This window comes from Anabrus simplex, chromosome 2, assembly GCF_040414725.1.
Source record: "Anabrus simplex isolate iqAnaSimp1 chromosome 2, ASM4041472v1, whole genome shotgun sequence".
NCBI lineage: Eukaryota > Metazoa > Arthropoda > Insecta > Orthoptera > Tettigoniidae > Anabrus > Anabrus simplex.
In genome coordinates, this window is record NC_090266.1 from 1,223,650,078 (window position 1) to 1,223,672,981 (window position 22,904).

At 39.6% G+C, this 22,904-nt stretch overlaps 1 protein-coding gene across 2 annotated transcripts in view; it reads right to left on the reverse strand.

The window, feature by feature from the left end:
* LOC136864820 (protein C-mannosyl-transferase DPY19L1) overlaps positions 1-22,904 on the reverse strand; it is a 573,453-nt gene that overhangs the window by 346,825 nt on the left and 203,724 nt on the right. For both annotated transcript variants that reach the window (XM_067142260.2, XM_067142261.2), the window contains exon 7: positions 17,654-17,806. In XM_067142260.2, coding sequence (XP_066998361.2) covers positions 17,654-17,806 — 153 coding nt within the window. The remainder of the gene's footprint in view (positions 1-17,653; positions 17,807-22,904) is intronic.

A 22,904-nucleotide genomic window follows, 5' to 3' on the forward strand; every position in this document is an offset into this window, starting at 1 on the left:
TATATCTAATCATTTGCTAATAGTACGTAAGGTTTTTTTTTTCTTGCTAGTGGCTTTACGTCGAACCAACACAGATAGATCTTATGGCGATGATGGGATAGGAAACCTAGGAGTTGGAAGGAAGCGACCGTGGCCTTAATTAATTAATTTATTTATTTATTTATTCCTGACTTACATTTGTGGCGAAGTTAGGGCTCACGGCCCTCTCTTACACTTAACCACTATAAACAAAATTTAAAAATGTAAACATAAAAGGACACAGAAATTCTAAAACGAAATAATACTACGGACAGATAATTCTAAGACTAAGTTAGGCCTACATATCAGTACAGCAATTAATGTGACAATACTAATACTAATAATAATAATAATAATAATAATAATAATAATAATAATAATAATAATAATAATAATAATAATAATAATAATAATTAGTACAAATAATAATTGTACCGGGTGGTACACCTCCACGTCGCTAATTCAAACTTTGCGCCGGTTGAAACTTCCCTACTGGAGGAAGCCTGAACTTTATCTACTCTGTTAATTTTCAAGTTTCTCAGAAGATGTCCCTACTTGTAAATTTCGAAGTTTCTGAACTGGGCCGTTTTCGATGTATTTTTGTTTTGCCTGTAGTAAGAAGTGCGAACATTCTCTTCTGGATGGCACTACTGAAGGACTACAATGGTGCACCCTAGTGCGAAGTGAAAGAACTGTTTTTTGGGAGAAATTTGGTGTTCAAAAGTTTGTTCTTTGTTAAATTTCTTTCAGTCATTGTTTAAGTTGGCAATATTAACCCTTTCTTTCCCCTTGTTTTGAATTTACCAATCCCGAATTTCTCGAATTAATTTTTCACCAATAATGTGTTTCTTCTTCATCTTGTGTAGGGGTTTTCTTGGTTAGCCAATAAAATTCTTGTGGGAGGGTGTTCTCATTCTTGAAACGCCTCGAACTTTCCGCGAGAGTATATAAACTGCTGATTTTTGGGTCTCCATGCCACTTCAGTAACATCTTTCAGTGTGTAAAGTACGTAGCAGGGGACGGGAAGCGCCTCTTTCATCGGGCAGCAGTTCAACCACCTGGTAATGGCCGTTTAATAACTTCTTTTCTTGCTAGCTCAGCAGTTTAACTCTCGGGGCAGGTCCGAAGCGTTTTACCATGTAACTTTTCCCTAAAATGTAAAGACACTTGGTATCAATTCTATCTTGTTAAACTACATATTGGGACAGAGAGTGCTTAACCCTCTCGAGCTCCCACTCATATTGCATTGAGGTGAACTTATTTTCTCAACCGTTTCTTCCTTAATGTAATGTAAATTGTCTCCTTCTATAAGTCACCTCTTTAGTATGGGATTAGCCCTTGCATTTGAGGCCTAGTGCCAAGTAGGTTTTAAATAAAGTATATTAGGAGTGCAAGAACGCCTCCGCTCAAGTTGGTATTTTAGGGGCCATGTAATATTTCTGTTTCTTCTCTGAATAGGCCTCAGTAGGTTGGGTATTTTTACCCCTGTGTATGTGTCCTTGGGGGACAGCTTGAAGGTGGAATTTGGTGTGGCCTTTGATAGGCTTGAACTTAAGAGCGGGTCGCTCTTTCTTAAAATTTGTTTATGCGTGCCTCGAGGAGGCTTTACTGTGTAATTGGGAGCAAGAGCTTCTGGGCATGATTGGGGTCTTCTGCCCCTTTGTTGAATCTTGTATAGCGTAAGGTTGGGCTTATTGCTCAAGAATTATGTGTCTGGCTCTCTGAGCCCAAATCCTGTAACTCTGTAATTGTACATTCTCGATTGGTTGCTTCGCTACTCTGTACCTGCCATTCTTGTTATTTCTTAATCTTGGAAAGAAAATATAACCTTGCTAAATTTTATCTTAACTTTAATTTCGTATTTTGAGACCTGTTCACCCCCGCACCTTCTTTCACCTCTGCAAATCCACGAAACTCCGTAACAATAATAATAATAATAATAATAATAATAATAATAAATGAAGAAAACCCATTCACACAATGACTCACACAACTCAGTTTTATGTTCCCAGGAAAAACTTTCTGCAGGCAGATTTGAATTTATGAGAGGAAGTAAGGTGCCGAATGTCCATTGGGAGTGTATTCCAGAGTCTCGATGCGGTAACTAAAGAGGAATGATTGTAGGAATTTGTTCGACTTAGTGGAATTTCAAGTAGGGAATCAGAACGGGTACTAGTTTCATGGAATGAGGAAAGGAAACAAAAATTAGAAGAGAGGTAAGTAGGAGTGTTCGTCGAGAGCACTTGGTAAACAAGTGTCATTAGGTGAAAATTCCTTCGTTCATTTATGCGTAACCATTCCAATGTTTTGAAATATGGTGTAACAGGAGCGTCATGTCGCAGTTGGAAGGCATATCGTATGCATGAGTTTTGTGCTCGCTGAAGTCTCAAAACTTGTTCAGCATTTAGATTGACTAGTACCGTATCACAGTAGTCTAAAATTGGGAATAGTAGTGCTTGGATTAATTTTAATTAAAGTTTTTGAGGAAAAGAATTCTTGTGACGTTTCAGGGGATATAGAGCTGCATGAACCTTTCTACATACATTTGTTGTGTGTTCATTCCAGGTCAGATTCTCATTGATGGAGATTCCAAGATTAGTTACATTTTTAAGGTACGGTATAGTAATGTCATTGATTATGATTGGAGGAGGATTGATATTGCTTATTATATAATTTAGAGTTTCCTATGATAATACTTTGTGTTTTACGAGGATTTAGGAGTAAGTGGTTGTTTTCAGCATAGGCGGTAAGCCTTTCAATATCCGAATTAATGTGCTGAACAGTTTCATGTAAATTGTTTGTAGTGGTGTGTTTGTATATCTGCATATCATCAGCATATAAGTGGTAGTTGCAATACTGAAGTGTGGAAGATATGTCATTAATATGCAAGACGAACAGTAAGGGCCCCAGAACAGACCCTTGAGGGACACCGGATGATTTTACAGCCCATTGGGATCATTGATTGTTTACCACTACGCACTGGCGACGATTTGTAAGGTACGACTTAAAAAAATTAAGGGCTATCGGGCCAATATGCAGAGAGCGTAGCTTGGATAATAGTATGTCTGTATTTACCGTGTCGAACGCACTACTAAAATCAAGGAGTGTCAGTATCGTCACCCGCCGTTTGTCCATTGCTAGTCTTATGTCATCTGTTACCCGAAGAAGTGCAGTCGTAGTGCTGTGTCCCTTTCTGAAACCAGATTGCAATGGGTCAAAAAGAGAATGTCTAGTTAAGAATTCTACTGGCTGCTCGTGTACAACTTGTTCAAGAACTTTCGAGAGAGGGGGAAGAATCGAAATAGGCCGGTAATCAGATGGCTCATTTGCTGTGGTACCGGTATGCTTTAATATTGGGGTTACTAGAGCATCCTTCCATGCAGTTGGAAACGTCCCTGTGGTGAGACAGTGGTTTACAATGTGGGTAATAATTGGTAGAACCGCGCCAATAATGTTTTTTATAAAGCCTATTGGGATGTTATCTGCTCCTTTAGCTTGTGACTTAACTAATTCAAAATACGCTTTACATCATTTACGCTGACAGAGTGAAAAGAGAAATTATTTTTGTTTTCTGTAGGGTCACTGATTCTTTTATTTAGATTGATATGATTTTGAGGTTGAGATTCCTTTATTGGGTTAGTTACGAAGTGAGAGTTAAGTGTATCGAGAGATATAGTTGGCATATGTGGCTCTTTGCATTTTCCAACACCCATAGCTCGAAGTTCGTTCCAGGTTTCACGTGCATTTAAGTTCCTTGTTACATTTTTTATGTGATTAAATTTGCTATTGAGAATTAATTGCTTTGTTCTGTTATGTAAAAGACGATACTGTTCGAAATCTAGTTCATTATTTGTTTCCTTGTATCGGCAGAACATTGCGTCACGGCGAGCCATTGTTGCTTTTATATCGCTTGTTAACCAAGGTGCAGGCGAGTGAGTGACTCTAGCTTGCCTAACTGGAGCATGGTTGTCATATAGTCCTATAAGTAGAGAGTTAAATCTTCTCACTTTCATGTCTGTGTCCTGCACCTGCTTTATATCTTCCCAAGGTAAACTGTACGCATCATTTTGGAGTTGTTGTAGATCGATATTTTTCAGATCCCTATAACTAATGTATTTAGCTTTGTATTTTGGTACACGTAGAGAGTAGCACAGGTAAATTAAGTCATGAGTTGAGATGCCAGGTACAGGAAATTGACCATACTTAAGAACTTTATGCGGATTATTTGTAACTAGGAGGTCAATTCCAGTATGGCTTGTATATTTAAGTGTATGAACATGATTCGTTGCATCAAGCGGTAAGATCGTCATGTCGACGGAGGTAAGTAGGTTGCTGATTCGTTCTGATTTGCCAGTCGGGGCTAAGATATTTGAGTTAAAGTCACCAAGAAGTAGTAAATGCTCGTAGGATGGTACTAGTTTGAGAAGGTCAGATTCAAGGTCAGAGATATTAGTAACATTCGGTGGTTTATAGACTAACTCCTATCAATATTTTTTGATGGTTAATTATGGTCTCAGCAAACATATATTCCGTATGTGGAGTGATGCCAGATGATGATTTGATAATTATTCTACATTTAATATCATCTCTACACCACCACCGCGTCTGACAGTGCGATCATGCCGATAGAGAGTATATCCTTCTAGATTTACAAGGATAGAGCTAATTTTATCGGATAACCAGGTTTCAGTAATGCACATAATATGCATGTTACAAGTTGATATTATCGAACGAACTTCATCTATGTGACTGAGGAGTGAGAGAGAATTGATATGGCAACACTGTAGACTTTGCGAGAACTGAGACAGAGATTGTTTCAATAACAGTTCAGTAGGCTGAGGGTTGGGTGCAGTTGGTGAAGCTACACAAGGGTTATTTTCGTCTTGGAATACACTCGGAACAATGACATTCAGGAATGCCTCATCTACCGTAACAGTAGTTTCAAGGACACCAGCTGCTGACATGTTTAAAGGGTATTTGACACATTCCTGGAACAAACACTGATAGCACACACACACTGACAGACACACGCAGATAATTAAATACACATAGCACATGTTTGAACATTTCAATAGACAAATAAGTGATAATAATAATAATAATAATAATAATAATAATAATAATAATAATAATAATAATAATAATAATAATAATAATAATAATAATAATAATAATAATAATAAAATTAAACTAATATACAGTTGAAGAGTTAGTCTAGAGTAGGGTTTTGCTAAGGTGCTGTACTCCCAGGGTTTAAGTGCACCTGCCGGCGAGCATTTCAGAAATAAGTAGAAGAGAAAGAGTTTGTACGTGGGGGTGGAAATTGTGAATGCTATATGACCTTTTTACGAATTTGTTACAAATGAAGAAATCATATTGGAAGGAACAGTTGAGGAACTAGAAAGCTATTTCACAGTAGAATCTACAGACACAGGGTGAGATACTACACTATGGTATTGTTCATTTATTTGAGAGCGTTCAGTTCATCCATTGTTGTTAAATTGTGTCTGGTTTCCCCTCTTTTTACAACAATGCGTCCCTGTATGGTCCAGACATTTCTCACTCCAAATTTATCTACAGCCGCCTTTAATATGTGAGTGCGAACCGCAGTCAGGTCCTCCCTGATAGTGATTCCAGTGCCTGCTAATCTGCGCTTGTTACAGAAGACTTCCTCCCTTTTCCTATAACTTACAAATTTCACTATTATAGGCCGTTTCATTCCCAGCCCCGGCCTGCCAACACGGTGAGACCTATCAATATCCTGCACGGCAATGTCAAGGCCAAGTTTATCTTTAAACAACCTGACTGAAAGTTCGTCCGTATTCTCATTAGGTGATTCGAGAATTCCGAACACACGCACACTTCCTCTATGTTGATATTGCTCAAGAGCATCTGTACTCCTTTTGAGTTCATCCTGCACTGCTTTCAGTTCAATTTCCCTATTGTTAATATCAATTTTAAGTTCATTGATAATCTCAGTGTTGAAGTCTAGGGTGGCCTTGAGTTGTTCAGCCACGGCCTTTGTGACACTTTCAGTTATTGCCTCAACGATAGCTGAGAGAATGTCTTTCGACTGTAGAGCTTCCCTTACCTGCTGAACAATGCTGTCCGCTAGGGTAGTTTCAGTACCGCTGCCGGCTGCAGGCCCCGTCTCGGTCCTGGTTCCCCGGCTGGCCGCATTCCTCTTGTCTCTTCCCATACTTAAATTTTGTTTATATTTGCAAATTTCCACTGCACAGCACAGAGTGATGTCGTGAAGTAAACAACACACACTTTTTAAAGTTGAAATTCACTATTTTCGTAACGAACTACGCCTTTAGTACACCTGCTAATGATCGAAAACTGGGAGCACACACACACAGCACTAACAGCGTTCCGCCATCTTAACTTCCTCGTACAGGTACAGCCCCAGCATTTGCCTGGTGTGAAAATGAAAAACCAAGGAAAACCATCTCCAGGGCTGCTGAAAGTGGGATTCGAACCCACTATCTCCTAGATGCAAGCTCACAGCTGCGCGCCCCTAACCGCACGGCCAACTTGCCCGGTAATAACATATTTAGCAAATATTTTGTACATATTCTCCACACTAGATGTTATAAAAGTACGTATTTCTATGAATAGTCTGTCATTTCTACCTCGATGCATTATCTCTTCCAGGTGTGCGGCATATCAACCGTCCTTGCTGCAACTCTCCTGTTACGCACTCTTCTACTCTTTGATTCATAATGGACCTAAATTAAATTTATATATCAAACTAAGTGTTAAATAATCAAGTAATCAAGCGCACGTTGTTCTTCCCTTTATACAAGAAGTCGTCAAACCCAAACCCTTACTTAAAAAATACAGGCACTTCACAGAAATATGCAGCGCGTCACCAGGTCTTGCCTTACCTAGTCAATGGGAGGTTCAAACAGTTAAAATGCCGAAGACTCGTAGTGATACACTGATCTCAGTGACTCCCAGACCGGCAATGTTCACTCGTTTTAGTTATTTTAGATCTAAACTAGTAACTGGAGATATTCACGGTTAAGAAACATAGACCTAAAATCCGCATGAATGGGAGACAATTTGATTTCAAGGGAGCTGAATAGCTCTCACAGATATCAACACATGGGATCAGTGTAAGCGATCCAACTACATTACACCATACTACACCACAGCCGTGCGAGAATAGCACTTCCAAGGCCGATGACCTTAGATGTTAGGCCCCTTTAAACAACAAGCATCATCATCATCAATAGCACTTCACAGCTAAGCAAGTCTGTCCACTGCAAACTGCAAACTTAAATCAACGAGAAAATTAAAACTATCTCTAGTTGACTTACGTTAACACACACACTGGTTATGAATTACTCAAGACTAGCATCAAGATTAACATGGATGCCAGTAAAATATCAAGCAATAACGACTGTTTGCGACAGTCAAATAGGAAAGTAGCAAGGGGCAGAAGACAAAATACCCATTCAACCAAGAATTATTCATAATTAATTTTGCCATGGGTAAAAAGTACCCATGCTCCTCTAACGGGTTAACAAATAACACTGACATTTGCCATAGTTTTATATCGTGTTAGCCCAAAGCTAGGAAAATATAGGGAACAATTTAAAAAAAGTAATTTTTCATGGGGAAGAATATGAAAGAGAAGTCAAAAATGTCAATGATCTGCTAAAATGTATCAAATCTATACTTTAAATTAGGTTAAGTACTCACATTGTAACTAAATTTCAACATGATCTTTTTGGTTACAGACTTGTTATGATGTAGATGCTGATTCCCATAGGGAACCTAAAATATTTGTCCTGAATGAGTAAATTTATAATACCAATACCATGTCCAATAACGGACCATTATATTGGTATACAGACTTGTTATTCTCTACATAGTTCTTCTATACCAGACAGCTCATTATCGTATTATTATTATTATTATTATTATTATTATTATTCACTGCTTTCACCACCCATTTCAATTATAAAATTCTCTATGGCAGCATCGACTAAAGTCTGTTGCTTTAAATAACCCAGTTCAATATCCTTAATATCCTCTCACTTTTTTTATCCAGGATTCCATGGAGTAGTCTTCAAATTTCCTTCTTGTAAGTGATATATCAGCTTTCATCTTGAAACTTTTGTTATTAGCGGCAACCCAGTTTTTAAAGTCTGTATCAGGTGATATGGAGGCAGTCTAAAATGTGACCACTGTTTTTTTCTTTGTTACACTATTTCAGCCAGCTTGTGTTGTCTCACTAATTCAAGAAGTTGAACTTTTAACATTTCATCGGAGAACGGTAGCCAGTTCTGCATGTCAACTTTCCTGGGATTGCTTGGTGGACACCTATTTTTTTGCACACTGTGATAAGGTGCGTTGTCAACGGCGAGAACACTATTATCTGGCATATTTGCAACAGCCTTTTTATGAAGCCACTTACTGTATTTATCAAATTGATATCAGTGTGATAATCCAGTAGAAATAGAGGATATCCACACTGTCAAACAGTTGGGCAAAAATCGTATTCTCCCTGCATGTATTGTAATAATTTGGGCTCCCTCGGAAAAAGGTGTACTCCGACATTCGGGTGACTCATCCGACCAGGATTTTGGCACAGAGTGAGTCAAGTGGATGCATGTTTCATCTGTATAAATCAATGGACGTCCTTCGCCTTAAAATTGGTTTAATTGATGCAAATAACTCCACCTTGTTGTTCTACAAGTACATGTCTGTTATTTATTGCTTTTTTCCATTTCTAACCTAGCTCTCTAAAAGTGGTTTTTAAACACGTTTTTCCTTCCCGAATCCGAAATCCTTTGCCAATTTTGCATGAAGCTTTGGGATAGTTCCACAAATAAATGTTGTTTGTTATTCTTCTTATGGCCCCCTTGTCGAAATCATATCATCCCAGTACCAGTTTTTCACATTTTCTCTTCCTATTTGGGGTTACAAACAGGGATTCACCTTTCTCTCTTTTCTTCCCTTACATTCTCAGTTTATTATTAAAGAGTTCCAGGAAACACTAACTGCAGCTGACTCTCTTCCCCGCACTTTTCACACACCCGCCATTGTCCGCTTCGCTCTTCATGAAGTTCATCACATTAAAAATTTTTTTTTTTTTTTTTTGGCTTAACGTCGCACTGACACAGATAGGTCTTATGGCGACGAGAAACATTAAAAATCACTGGGCAGTCTAAACAGGAGGCAATGTGAAACAACTTCACACAAACACACTGGTGCACACTTCACCATTTTATGTTAAACTAAAATATCAAGGAAATCAATGCCAATATCCGGTTAGTCGTTTACACATTCATTTTCTTAGGAGCAGCTTGTACATAAATGGTAATAGCCGTCACTGTTCGCAAATAATTAATTGGGTCTAAATGATTCATTTTCTAATTTAGCTGGATTGGGAGTAGTAACAGCTCTGATTCTTGGATAAGTATTGATTACATATTGCCTAAATAGATGTGGTTCTGTACAATCCTCAACACTCACTACTACAATTGGTTACAAGAATGTAGTTCATCTTGTTTAGAAGAGTATGACATCACTGGGAGTACAGAACAAGATGTGTTTATCTATAATTCCTACATATTAAGCACGCAGTTGAGTGATTTAGTAAATTAAATTAGGCCCTAAAGAAAATGCTGCAAACTCTGGGCTGGGAAAACTATGAAGTAAGGAGACATGCTGCTCAACTAAGCAAAATATTTTGAGCTGTAGGTGGAGAGACTGCTTGGAATGATATCAGTAGACGAATAGCTTGGGTGGAGTTTGGGTGGGGTTTTTAAAGGTAGGAAAGGTTAAAAAATGAAGAAAAATTTGGAATTCAAGAGAACAAATTGGGGCAAATATTGTTTATAGGAACAGGAATTAGGAATTGGAATAATTTATCCAGGGAGATGTTTGATAAATTTCCAACTTGTTTGAAAACATTTAAGAACAGACTTGGCAAAGAACTGATGTGGAATCTGCCACCTGGGTGGTAACCATAAAAGCCTTAAATGCAGATCAATTGTGACTCACTGATTGATTGATTGATTGATTGATTGATTAATTGTTCTATCTTTCTTATAATGTTCCCCATATGACACTCAAGGAGTATTAAATAGAAATAGCATATTAATGTGTGTTTATAGACAATGAGCAGACCTTTTAATCCATAAGAAAATACGAGGGCCATCTGGAAAGTAGTACCCGTTAGAGCGCCGCATGAAACACTGACAACTCGGGTAGCCGCTGCGCAAGGTCAGACCGCGTCAGTGGCTTGTCTGCCTGTTCTGTGCAAGGTTGCGTGACGCTAACCTGCGCTGTGCCTGTGATCATTTAAAACGTTTAAACAAATTGAAAACCCTGCCATTTGTGAAGTGAGGGCCGTGATTAAATTTCTTAATGCACGAAACGTTCGACCTTGTGATATTCATCGCCAATTAACGGAGGTGTAGGGAGACAATGTGATGGACGAGTCGTCTGTTCGGCGCTGGTGTCGCAACTTCAACCTGGGGAGGGGAAATACACACGACGAGGAGCGTTCAGGGAGACCATCTGTCATTACAGACCAACTGCTGAGCGCAGTAGACGAATGCATGAGGAACGATCGGCGTGTCACAATTAATGAACTCTGTGAACATTTTCCTAATGTGTCTCGAACAAATGTTCATGAAATTGTCAAAGACCATCTGCATTATTCAAAAATCTGTGCAAGGTGGGTCCCTCGCATGCTTACAGAGGAGCACAAAACCAAGCGTATGGCTGCAGCACTGACATTTCTGGGACGTTATTCCGATGAAGGAGACTCCTTCCTGACTCGCATCATTACTGGGGACGAAACATGGGTTTGTTATGCATCACCTGAGAGTAAACGACAGTCAATGGAGTGGCATCATGCTCATTCACCAACCAAACCAAAAAAATCAAGACAGTTCTGTCCACCTGGAAACTCATGGCAACTGTTTTCTGGGATCGCCAAGATGTACTGCTCAATGATTTTATGGCCCGTGGAGACACAATGTTAATGCGTATTGTGAAACATTAAAGAAATTATGGCGGACAATACAAAATCGACGGCAAGGTCTATTGTCTGCAGGCGTCATTCTCCTTCATGACAATGCCAGGCCTCATGCAGCTGCGATAACACAACTTTTGCAGCAATTCAAGTGGGAAACCTTCGACCATCCCCCGTATAGCCCGGACTTGGCCCCTTTGGATTTTCATCTCTTTACGAAGCTTAAAGACTTTCTGGCGGGAAAAAGATTTGACAGCAATGAACAACTTAAATGAGCCATGACTATGTATCTCAATATGCTGGCGGCGGAGGACTATGAGGTTGGAATACAAAAACTCGTCCCACGTTATGACAAATGCCTAAATTTGCTTGGAGATTATGTGGAGTAGTAGTGTAAAGTATGCTCTTTCCAATAAAAATGTGTACATTTGTTAATATTTACTCTTGTGTCTTTATTGCGCAAACGGGTACCACTTTCCGGATGGCCTTCGTAGCACTTGAATTTTATTATACAAGGTGTCTGGGTTAAAGGCATAATAATATAAAATTTAATCACTTGAGAAATAATGGAGATATTTATTGGCGGGTAACTCAAAATGTGTTCTGTGTTCGCTTACAGTGGCGGTGGTACCACATGCGCATGCGCATAACTGCATTGTTCACGAGAAGTGCGCCAGTAACCATGTGGACTCCACAGCGTGCTTTCGCTCGCGGAGATAAAATCCGTTATACTAGTACAACGTAGATTTTGGCGCAAGTATGGACTGTTACCAACTGATGATGTTCCCACTTACGTAACAATCATGAAATGGGATAAGCGCCTTTGAGAATCTGGGACCTTGCTGTCGATGTCGGGCCGCCATGCCAAGCAAGCAGTTTCAGAGGAGCCTTCGTAAGTCAATTCAACAAACAAGTAGGCAGTTACAGTTACCTCGTACGACAGTACACGATGTCGTCCACAACAGGTTGCGCCTACGGGCGTACAAACTGCAGCTTCGTCAGAAAATCAAACCTCAGGACAGGCCGCTACGGAAGGCATTCGCGGAGACAATTCTGGCAAAAATTGATGGAAACGAGGCATTCCTCAATTCGGTCTGTTTCTCGGACGAGGCTACATTCCATACTTCCGGCACGGTAAACAAGCACAATTGCCGCATATGGGGATCTGAACCCGCCCCCTCCCCACGTAGTGATAGAGTTGGAACGGGACTCCCCGAAAGTGAATGCGTGGTGTGGATTGTAGACGGTCAGGGTTATTGGCCCATTTTTCTTTGCGGAGCCTACATTTAATGGAACATGTTACCTAGCCATGTTGGAGCAGTATGTTGTGCCACAACTCCTCGTGACGTGATATTTCAGCAAGATGGTGCACCAAGCCATTATGCGGAAGTTGTGAGGGATTTCTTGAATCGTGAGTTCCCAGATTGCTTGGCCCCCTAGAAGCCCCGACTACGCCACTTGATTTTTTCCTGTGGGGTTTGTCAAGAATTAAGTGTACCAGACACCAGTTCGCGATCTACCAGATCTACGTCATTGCATTCGTGCAGCTATCGCAAATGTTACGCCTACAATGCTGCAGAACACATGGAGAGAAGTGGAATACCGATTAGATGTCTGTCGCACCATTAATGGTGCGCATATCAAGGTTTATTAGGTATGTAAACAAACATTTTGAGTTACCCTACTTGTAGAAACAAACCACAAATAAATATCTCCACTACTTCTCAAGTTATTAAATTTTATATTATTATTCCTTTAACCTGGACACCTTGTATATAGCTGTAAGTGCATAATTGTGTAACCTTTCATAATAGCAAAATGAGTTGTAGCTTAAGATTGTCCAACAGAGTGAAACATGTTCTGCACAAAGAAAATGTTAAAGAGGGTTCTATTTTCAATTAAATTGTAACATATTTTAGTATTGACTAGGCGGACAATAATAATAATAATAATAATAATAATAATAATAATAATAATAAGATGATGATGATGATGCTTGTTGTTTTAAGGGGCCTAACATCGAAGGTCATCGGCCCCTAATGGTACGAAATGAAAGAACAAAAATTTCAAAGGCATCCACTGACCAAAATAAAAAATATCATGAAGAATGAATGGATGGACAGGAACCCAACAAAACACAAAACAAACAAACAAAAACCAGTGGATCGGACTCAATACAGATCGAAAATAACATTATTACCGACCAAGGAACCACTTATAAAGCACAATGATGCTTGGTGTCTAAAGGGGGTGCAAAATCCACGTCTAAGGCCCCACAGAATGGTACATGTCGCGAGTAAAATAGAACCATGGTATGTGTCATGTTGGGGTATTAATCAGAAGTAGCGAAGACTCACGGTGTTCCACAAAAGATGGTACTACTCACAAGTATTGCAATACGTACAAGTAACACAGACCTATGGTGTGTCTCACACAATGGCGCAACTCATAGCCAACGCAAACCGAGAAGGTTCCCCACCTAGGTGTACTAAACACAGGCGCTAGCATTCCCGTGGTGTTCCTCACATAGTGGGTACTACTCACAGGCAACGCAGACCCACTGTGCTGCTCATATAGTGGTACAACTCACAGGTTACGCCCAGACCCGCGGTGTTGCTCACATGGGTACGACGCACGGGTACTGGAATCCACCAGGCCAGGCTTTTACTGCTACTAATCACAAACCTATTTCGTACCAAATTTAGTGGTACTACTCACAAGTACAGGCAACCTATGGTGTTCCCCGCGTGATGGTACGATTCAAAATTAGTTTCATGGTTCTAATTCAGTCAGCCCATGGTCGCCCCTTTTAGTCGCCTCTTACGACAGGCAGGGGATACCGCGGGTGTATTCTACATGTGCGTCCCCCACCCGCAGGGGGTAGTAGAAGAAGAAGAAGAATATGATAGTCTTTGGTAGTTCAACAACATCCTCCACTGGAATATCCACTAGAGACTTCCACATGATCAAACCTACCATACAGCCTGAGCACCCCTTTATTATTCTTTGTTTTCACTTACATTCCTTTGTTTTATCTGTGAATATATCCATGATTTGCTGTCAAGTTTTGATTCAGGCTGATCAACACTCACTTCAGCAAATCTTTGGAGGCCCAATGCAGCAGAACCGTTCAGAACACAAGAGCTCAACATGGTTACCTACAGTTTGGTCTCTCATTCATTCTTGGCAATAAGACTATTTCAGCTGGTTGAGAAGAATAACGAATTACACCCAAATGCTGCTGGAATCATATGCAAATTGATGTATGTAGATGATTTGTTGCATGGCACAACCACCCCAGAAGAAGCCATATAAATTCACAAAGATACCTCACATGTTTTGGCATCGACTGGATTCATACATACATACATACATACATACATACATACATACATACATACATACATACATACATACATACATACATACATACATACATACATACATACATACATACATACATAATCATTATATACTGTTATGCTTTTATGCGGATAGTCTGCAAGCCTCTCAGAATTTACTAAACGTCGCCACAATCCTCGATTTGCAACTAGTGCTGTGGCCTCATTTAGTTCTATACCTCTTATCTTTAAATCGTTAGAAACTGAGTACTACACCTTGATTCAATCTCACTTACTATATTACCATCCTGGGAGAACACACAGCCTAAATACTTGAAATTATCGACCTGTTCTAGCTTTGTATCACCAATCTGACATTCAATTCTGTTGAACTTCTTACCCAGTGACATCAATTTAGTCTTCGAAAGGCTAATTTTCATACCATACTCATTGCACCTATTTTCAAGTTCCAAGATATTTGACTGCAGGCTTTCGGCACAATCTGCCATTAGGACAAAGTTGTCAGCATAGGCCAGACTGCTTACTAAATTTCTACCTAACTGAATCCCCCCCCCCCCCGCTGCCATTTTATACCTTTCAGCAGATGATCCATGTAAACTACGAACAGCAAAGGTGAAAGATTACAGCCTTGTCTAACCCCTGTAAGTACCAAGAACTCATTCTACCATTAATTCTCAATGAAGCCCAATTGTCAACATAAATGCCTTTGATTGATTTTAATAATCTACCTTCAATTCCATAGTCCCCCAGTATGGCGAACATTTTTACCCTCGGTACCCTGTCATATGCTTTCTCTAGATCAGCTGGATTCCATCTTCAAAAATCGAATTCCAATGAAAGAATAATCATAGATATGGCAGATACTCCTAGTTGCGACTAACCATGTCAAGTTCCAAAAATGAGGTAGTTATCTTGGTCGAATATAAGTGATGACTTGGTCTATGATGTAAGCGCTAAATTGGATTTAGATTCATGCCTAAAGCCCTCCACTTCAACACTCAAGTTTTTTCCCTACTGTTTAAGATTTGTACGTAACCACTGAGTGGCTAAACCTGAAAGGGAGGTACATGATTCTTCACTTTATTTAGTCAAAATGGCACAGCAGCAATCAATCCTCAAGGAAATCAGTTGTATTTCAAAGAGTAAGATCTTAAATTAGAATCCCTTTTTCCACTCCCAACCACTATCTGTAATGTCTTCACATCCACATGATCTTCACTGCTGACTCCGGGCCATCTTATCATTGGACGATCACTTATGTCAGCTGCCAATCCAAACGTTACACACCTACCAGAACCATGCCTGTTGCAATATCAACGAATCCAGCAGATTTAACAACATTTTTGGAGACATTGGTCAAAGGAATGCATGTCAGAGCTCCAATGCTGCACAAAATGGAAAACTAACCAAAATCCTATTCAAATAGGCACCCTGGTCATAATCAAGGATGATAACCTGCAATCTATGAAATAATGTACGTGAGGCTTCATTGAGAGGTACAAGCTGTAACATGGCAGAGTCCACTTCCTATAGACAATGTTGACTCTACCAGCAAAGCACTTAAACTATACAAATTAGTAAATAATTCATTCACTAAGTTCTGGAAAATATGGGCATAGAGGTGGGTCTGCCGTGCACAGGTGATTCACTTTAGCAACAGACCAGAGGGGCTAGAATTCAAGAAAAGGAAATTGAAGAGGAAGACAGAGTTAGTTACGTAAGTTTAGGCTTTTTATTTTTCATTTTTTCACAACTTAAATTTCATATATTTTGGTATACTTTTCTCTTAAACTATTTATGTTAAAGGTGTGATTTTTGGTTTGGTGTTGCACACCATGTAGTTTTATAGAAACAATATATGTTCTTGGTGTTTCAAGACAGAAATTAAGGACTTTTGAACAGAACTCTTCATTCAAAATGTACTTAGCTAAGAGGACGTTTATGTTCAAATTATTTTCATTGAGCTAATGTTGAAATACTCTGCTTGAAATGAGGCAGTTACTTTAGATGAGAGGTGCTCATGCTGGGCATTCCGTCCCACTGACATACAGCACCGTAAGTCTGAGGGCTGGCAGGCGAAGAGCGCATGCTACTCAACCACAGTGATGTTGTGGTTACGTCACAGGCCGTGAAGACTGGGCGAAGTTCTCCCAGTCACTCTCGATTATCGAGGAGATGCCCGGGTTTGAAATGGAGGCAGAAAATAATAAAAGAGGTATGTATTTTGACTGGATACAATAGAGAGTTCTTATAATGTACAAAATGAATTACAATCTTCACTAATAATGTTTAAGAGGTGCTTTAGAAACAGTTCCGATATAATACAGAATTAAGGTGGATAAACTGTGGCTTGTAGTTGTTTGGGTTTAAATTATCTCATAAACTCACCAACAATCCAATCATGCTTACAGGAATAAAATCAAAAGGGTTATTTATTTGAAGGCATACTGTACATCTATCTGGTAGATAGCATTTATGTCTTGAATAGTAAATATCTATGTCCTCATTCGTGATGAAATTCTCCCTCGCCATTTAGAAGCTAGCTATTATCACCGCATGCCTGTTAAATTTTAAATACTATTTTCAGAAATTCAGCGAAAAGAAAAACAAGGAAAGTCACACAACACTACAGCACTGTGCAAAATCATTGTTGCATTATGTAATTATATTACTTTTTGCTTAATAAATAACAGGCATTTTCATATTTTTAAATGATAATACTGTCATTCCCATCCAAGGAATCGTAGCTTGTACACATAGCCTGTGCCTTTGTACACTGTAACACAAATATCACATGTCAGTTTTCTTTGAATGAATACATACAAGAAAATAAAATGTACTGCGTATATCAAACGCAGTATAAATCAAACTGGAATATCCTGAAAGGGTCACTTTTTGTTGTAGCGATTATAGTTTTATTTTAAATAATCTATCCCAATCAGCACAGTAGTGAACGCTCCCTCGCTTTCCTGCAAAGTGTGTTTGCTGTCTCTCTTCACTGTGACATATGCTTGCTACGTAAGCAGCCCACATTTACGTCATGCCAGCCCAGCCAAGCACCACTGCTTTAGATTTATCATCATTATTTGGCTCAGAAAGATTTGTTCACGGCATGCTGTGAGTTTCATAATCGTCAGACAAATGGGGAAGTACATGAAATAGAATTTTGAAATGTACGTATTCCAGGGTGTGAAATATGACATGCTCGTGTACCAGTAAAACAAACAAATACAACCACACATTTAAAAGAGGAAATTATAAGAGACATACATACTGCAACTGATATGGCCACTGTTAAACAGGTTCGCCGTTCAAGTACACCAAAACAGTACAGCAAATAAACTGCCAGAAGCTGTGTAGTTATTACAAACTGGGAAAACTGCCACAGAATTAGGAATACGGTAGTTGGAAGCATGATACGACTGATCTGAAACGGGAAAATAGATCATTAAGTACATTGCATAGAATACAACAAATATTTTCCTACTTAACAAGCAAATAATCCACAGAGAAAGATTTCATTTCATATTATGGTTCATGTTTGTGGGTTACTGTTGTCACGTCCTAATTCGTGAACCATGGGCAACGGCTAAGTGGCCCAGTAAGTGGTCCTGAGAGTCGGGTTACCAGTTGCTATGGAATGGGAGTGGGCATCTCGGACATAGTCTGAGACATGGCTCTCCTTGTGCTCAGGTGGCTAGGACTATACGATTCACCGGTGGTCCATAACCCGTTAGAAGAGAGATCCTCACTTGGACTATGTGCAAGTAGGGTAGCATCCTGCTTCATGAATTTACCGAGCTCAGAACATTTTAAGCAAGCCTCGGACCTATGGGAGTAACGGAGTCCCACTCCCATTTGACAGGCGAGGGACTCCTTGGAAACAACTTGGCGAACGAAATGGAATTCGATGGGGAGCTATCAATATTAATGGGGCTTATGGGAGAAAGAAAGTAGAACTGGCTGAGTCAGCAAAGAGGATGCATCTGGATGTGCTAGGAGTAAGTGATATTCGGGTAAGGGGAGATAAGGAGGAAGAGATAGGAGATTATAAAGTGTACTTGACGGGTGTTAAAAAGGGAAGGGCAGAGTCTGGGGTAGGGCTCTTTATCAGCAATACCATTGCACGCAACACAGTTTCTATTAGGCACGTAAATGAGCGAATGATGTGGGTAGATTTGTCAGTTGGAGGAATTAGGACAAGAATTGTGTCCGTGAATTCGCCATGTGAGGGTGCAGATGAGGATGAAGTTGACAAGTTTTATGAAGCATTGAGTGACATCGTGGTCAGGGTCAACAGCAAGGATAGAATAGTGCTAATGGGTGATTTCAATGCGAGAGTTGGGAATAGAACTGAAGGATATGAAAGGGTGATTGGTAAAGGTGGGGAAGATATGGAAGCTAATGGGAATGGGAAGCGTTTGCTGGACTTCTGTGCTAGTATGGGTTTAGCTGTTATGAATACATTCTTCAAGCATAAGGCTATTCACCGTTACACATGGGAGGCTAGGGGTACCAGATTCATAATAGACTATATCTTAACCGACTATGAATTCAGGAAATCTGTTAGGAATGTACGAGTTTTTCGCGGATTTTTCGATGATATAGACCACTATCTGATCTGTAGTGAACTAAGTATCTCTAGGCCTAGGGTAGAGAAAGTGAAATCTGTCTGCAAACGAATAAGGGTAGAATATCTCCAGGTCGAGGAAATTAGACAGAAGTACATGGATATGATTAGTGAGAAGTTTCGAACAGTAGACAGTAAGCAGGTAGCAGGTTCAGGATATAGAAAGTGAATGGGTGGCATACAGGGATGCTGTAGTAGAAACAGCAAGGGAATGCCTAGGAACAACTAGGTGTAAAGATAGGAAAAGGCGAACATCTTGGTGGAATGATGAAGCGAGAGCAGCTTGTAAACGTATAAAAGAAGGCTTATCAGAAATGGCTCCAAACAAGGGCCGAGACAGACAGGCACACGTAGATGAAAGAAACAGAGCGAAACAAATAGTTGTTGAATCCAAAAAGAAGTCATGGGAAGATTTTGGTAATAACCTGGAAAGGCTAGGTCAAGCAGCAGGGAAACCTTTCTGGACAGTAATAAAGAATCTTAGGAAGGGAGGGAGGGAAAAAGGAAATGAACAGTGTTTTGAGTAATTCGGGTGAACTCATAATAGATCCCAGAGAATCACTGGAGAGGTGGAGGGAATATTTTGAACATCTTCTCAATGTAAAAGGAAATCATCCTGGTGATGTTGCAAACAGCCAAGCTCATGCAGAGGGGGAAAATGATGTTGGTGAAATTATGCTTGAGGAAGTGGAAAGGATGGTAAAAAAACTCCACTGTCATAAGGCAGCAGGAATAAATGAAATTAGACCTGTAATGGTGAAGTATAGTGGGAAGGCAGGGATGAAATGGCTTCATAGAGTAGTAAAATTAGCGTGGAGTGTTGGTAAGGTACCTTCAGATTGGACAAAAGCAGTAATTGCACCTATCTATAAGCAAGGGAACAGGAAGGATTGCAACAACTATCGAGGTATCTTATTGATTAGCATACCAGACAAAGTATTCACTGGCATCCTGGAAGGGAGGATGCGATCAGTCGTTGAGAGGAAGTTGGATGAAAACCAGTGTGGATTCAGACCACGGAGAGGCTCTGTTCTATATTTCCTGGAAGGATCCAGAAAGTTCCATGAATTATGGAACAGGATGTGTTGTTTTGTGGGTAATGTATTCTAGAAAATATTTCTGACTGTTCTGGAAATACGACATTCGCGATCAGGCGTATTCTAGAATGTTAGTCAAAGTTCGCGATCGAAAGTAAGGTTGTGATTGGTGAGTCTAGGTGGCGATAGGGAACTCGTGCACGCTGATTGGCTGCCTCCAAGGCCGGAATTTCCTATATATAGTGAGCGAGGCAGTGTTCGAATTAATTCTGTATCCCGAATTCTGTCGGTCTTGGTCTACCTGTCTGTGAGCAGCCTATCTGGTTGACGTCCCCCAGCTTCCGGGATGGCACTCTCCTCGGGTAAGTACTCTTGAATTCCGTTCCTGCTAAAATTTCCATAATGTTCCGATTTACTTTTCATACAGGAGTCTGCCCTAACCTCGTCTAGATTCACCAAATTAGTTACTTATGACGCCTTAGTTTTTCAGCTCGGCTTACCTGTTCGTTTCCGAGGCATTCCCATTTCTTGTTTCACTAAAATATGTCGACTGTAGTTTAATGTTATTTCCCTTGGGATTTGCCTCTGGTAGTTCTGTATCACTTGAGGTACGCTAGATTTTGGATAACCTGTTTCACATCACTGTAAATTGCATTGTACTACTGCATTGGTAACTAGATGTATAGTTGATTTAAAATTTGAATTTACACTGTAACTGTTCCACCTCGTCATAATACTTGGGGAGATGAAAGTTATTATCTTGGGACACATGAATATTAAATAAACTATTTGTGGCTTGCCCGCAAATTGCCACGCAAATAGAAACAATTAACATTCCATGGTTCCCCATTTCTCTATGTAATGTTTGGGCGCCATGGTTACAGTTTTAAATAAAACTGTAAACCAAAATTTATATTTACTAGCATAGAGACTTATACTTAAATCACAGGGGTAGGATTTTAAATAATTAACCATTAAGTATCGCTTAAGAAAGAAAATTAATGCAATATTAAATACAAATGAATTTATTATACAAAAAAAATGAGATGAATCGGAAAAGTTTCCTTAAAGCGTGGAGGGATTTAGAATTTACTGAATTTACTATTGCTTGCTTTATCTAATTGAAGCTCACCAATTACAGCTTTCGTTGATGTCATCTGGTTTCCGTGGTTACTCGTTCTCTTCTTCTCGATGTAGACTCTGCTGCATGGACATCCTTCCTTCCTTCTCTGATATGGTACGGGCTATCTGGACTAGCACTCCCTGCTTGCCTAGTCTTTAAAATAGATATTGGCCCTATACTTGTAAAAACTGATCAGCGTTGATCGTATGAGGAGAAAATTCAGAGATATGAATTTTTCCATATTAGTAGAAATCTCAATCCAACTGAGCTGTACTATTTATACGGTACAGACTTGTACCAAAATTCCGTAGAATTGAACTAAAAATAGTTCTTCGTCCACAATATTTACTGAATATCACACAAGCCATAAGCTTGTTTCGTTTCTCGTAGATCCGAAAACATAACCGAAAGTAAGTACTGTATCGAAGTGATAATACATTGTACAAAAATAACTATGTCGCAGAGCGACCACGCACTGTTTCAAGAATCACATCACGTTGTTCAAAGTAGATGTTCACAGTAGAAGTACTAGTGATGGAGTATCTCGTTAGGATGTTAGCTTCACAGCAGAAGTTGTACTTTGTTAGCTGCCGTTCTCGTGTTGAGAATCAGTATATATCCGCGCTTACCCCCACTCTTGGTAACAGCTTAATCTCAAAACTCATATAGAACGAAGTATCTGATTCGATAGATCGGAGCATCAACTCCCCTTCTCTTCCTCCTCGACAAGTCCAGAAGGCGTGGCGAAGATATAGCTGACCCTCTTGCAAGCCTCGCGCACGGGTCGCTGTTTACTAGCCTTGGTCATAAAATAAACCCATGACTAACGCAAAATCCCAAGCTTCAAGAATAACCCTCCATATACACAAACATGAGATGAAATGAAAACAACTATGTCTCAACATATTGACCGTATTTACAACATAATGAATTCTTATCCTACATAATATAATAATTTAAATAATAAAACGATGTTATCATATATACAATATGATTCCAAAATGCCTTGATTACAAATGATTGACGGTGAATAAATACGTTATTACAAATAATTGCCGATGGCAGATAAACTTGATATCAAATGATATCGCGTAAAATGATATTATATTAAATTAGTAAGGCTGGAGAAGCCTGGACGGTTACAACACTGCTACGAAATAAGCCATGTATATCACTGAACTTATAGCTCGTAACTTGGAATTGTATTTGGAATGTATTTGTAAAATTATTTTGTAAATATTTTTCAAATCTAATGATCACAGCGATTTATTTCGGAATCCGCTATCTAAGCCATGTCCATGCCTTTGGTAGGTTCCCAGCCTTTTTCATCTTCCCGGTTTGTTGTTCACTAGTTGGCCCTACTGATATTTACGTACATGTTTTGTTGGAGATCCGCGTAATGCCAGCTACTGTTTTTCCGAGTGTGTAGTGATTTCTTACATTGTGTAGTTTACTCTTACCTTCCCCTTTTAAATCTGTTTGTGCCTTGTTTTGGTGTTACCACTGTAGTAGAGGTAACAGATTAGCATACCACGCAGAGTATTCACTGGCATCCTGGAAGGGAGGGTGCGATCAGTCGTTGAGAGGAAGTTGGATGAAAACCAGTGTGGTTTCAGACCACAGAGAGGCTGTCAGGATCAGATTTTCAGTAACTGAAATGCTACGAGAAGAATAGGCAGTTGTGTTTATGTTTCGTAGATCTAGAGAAAGCATATGACAGGGTACCGAGGGAAAA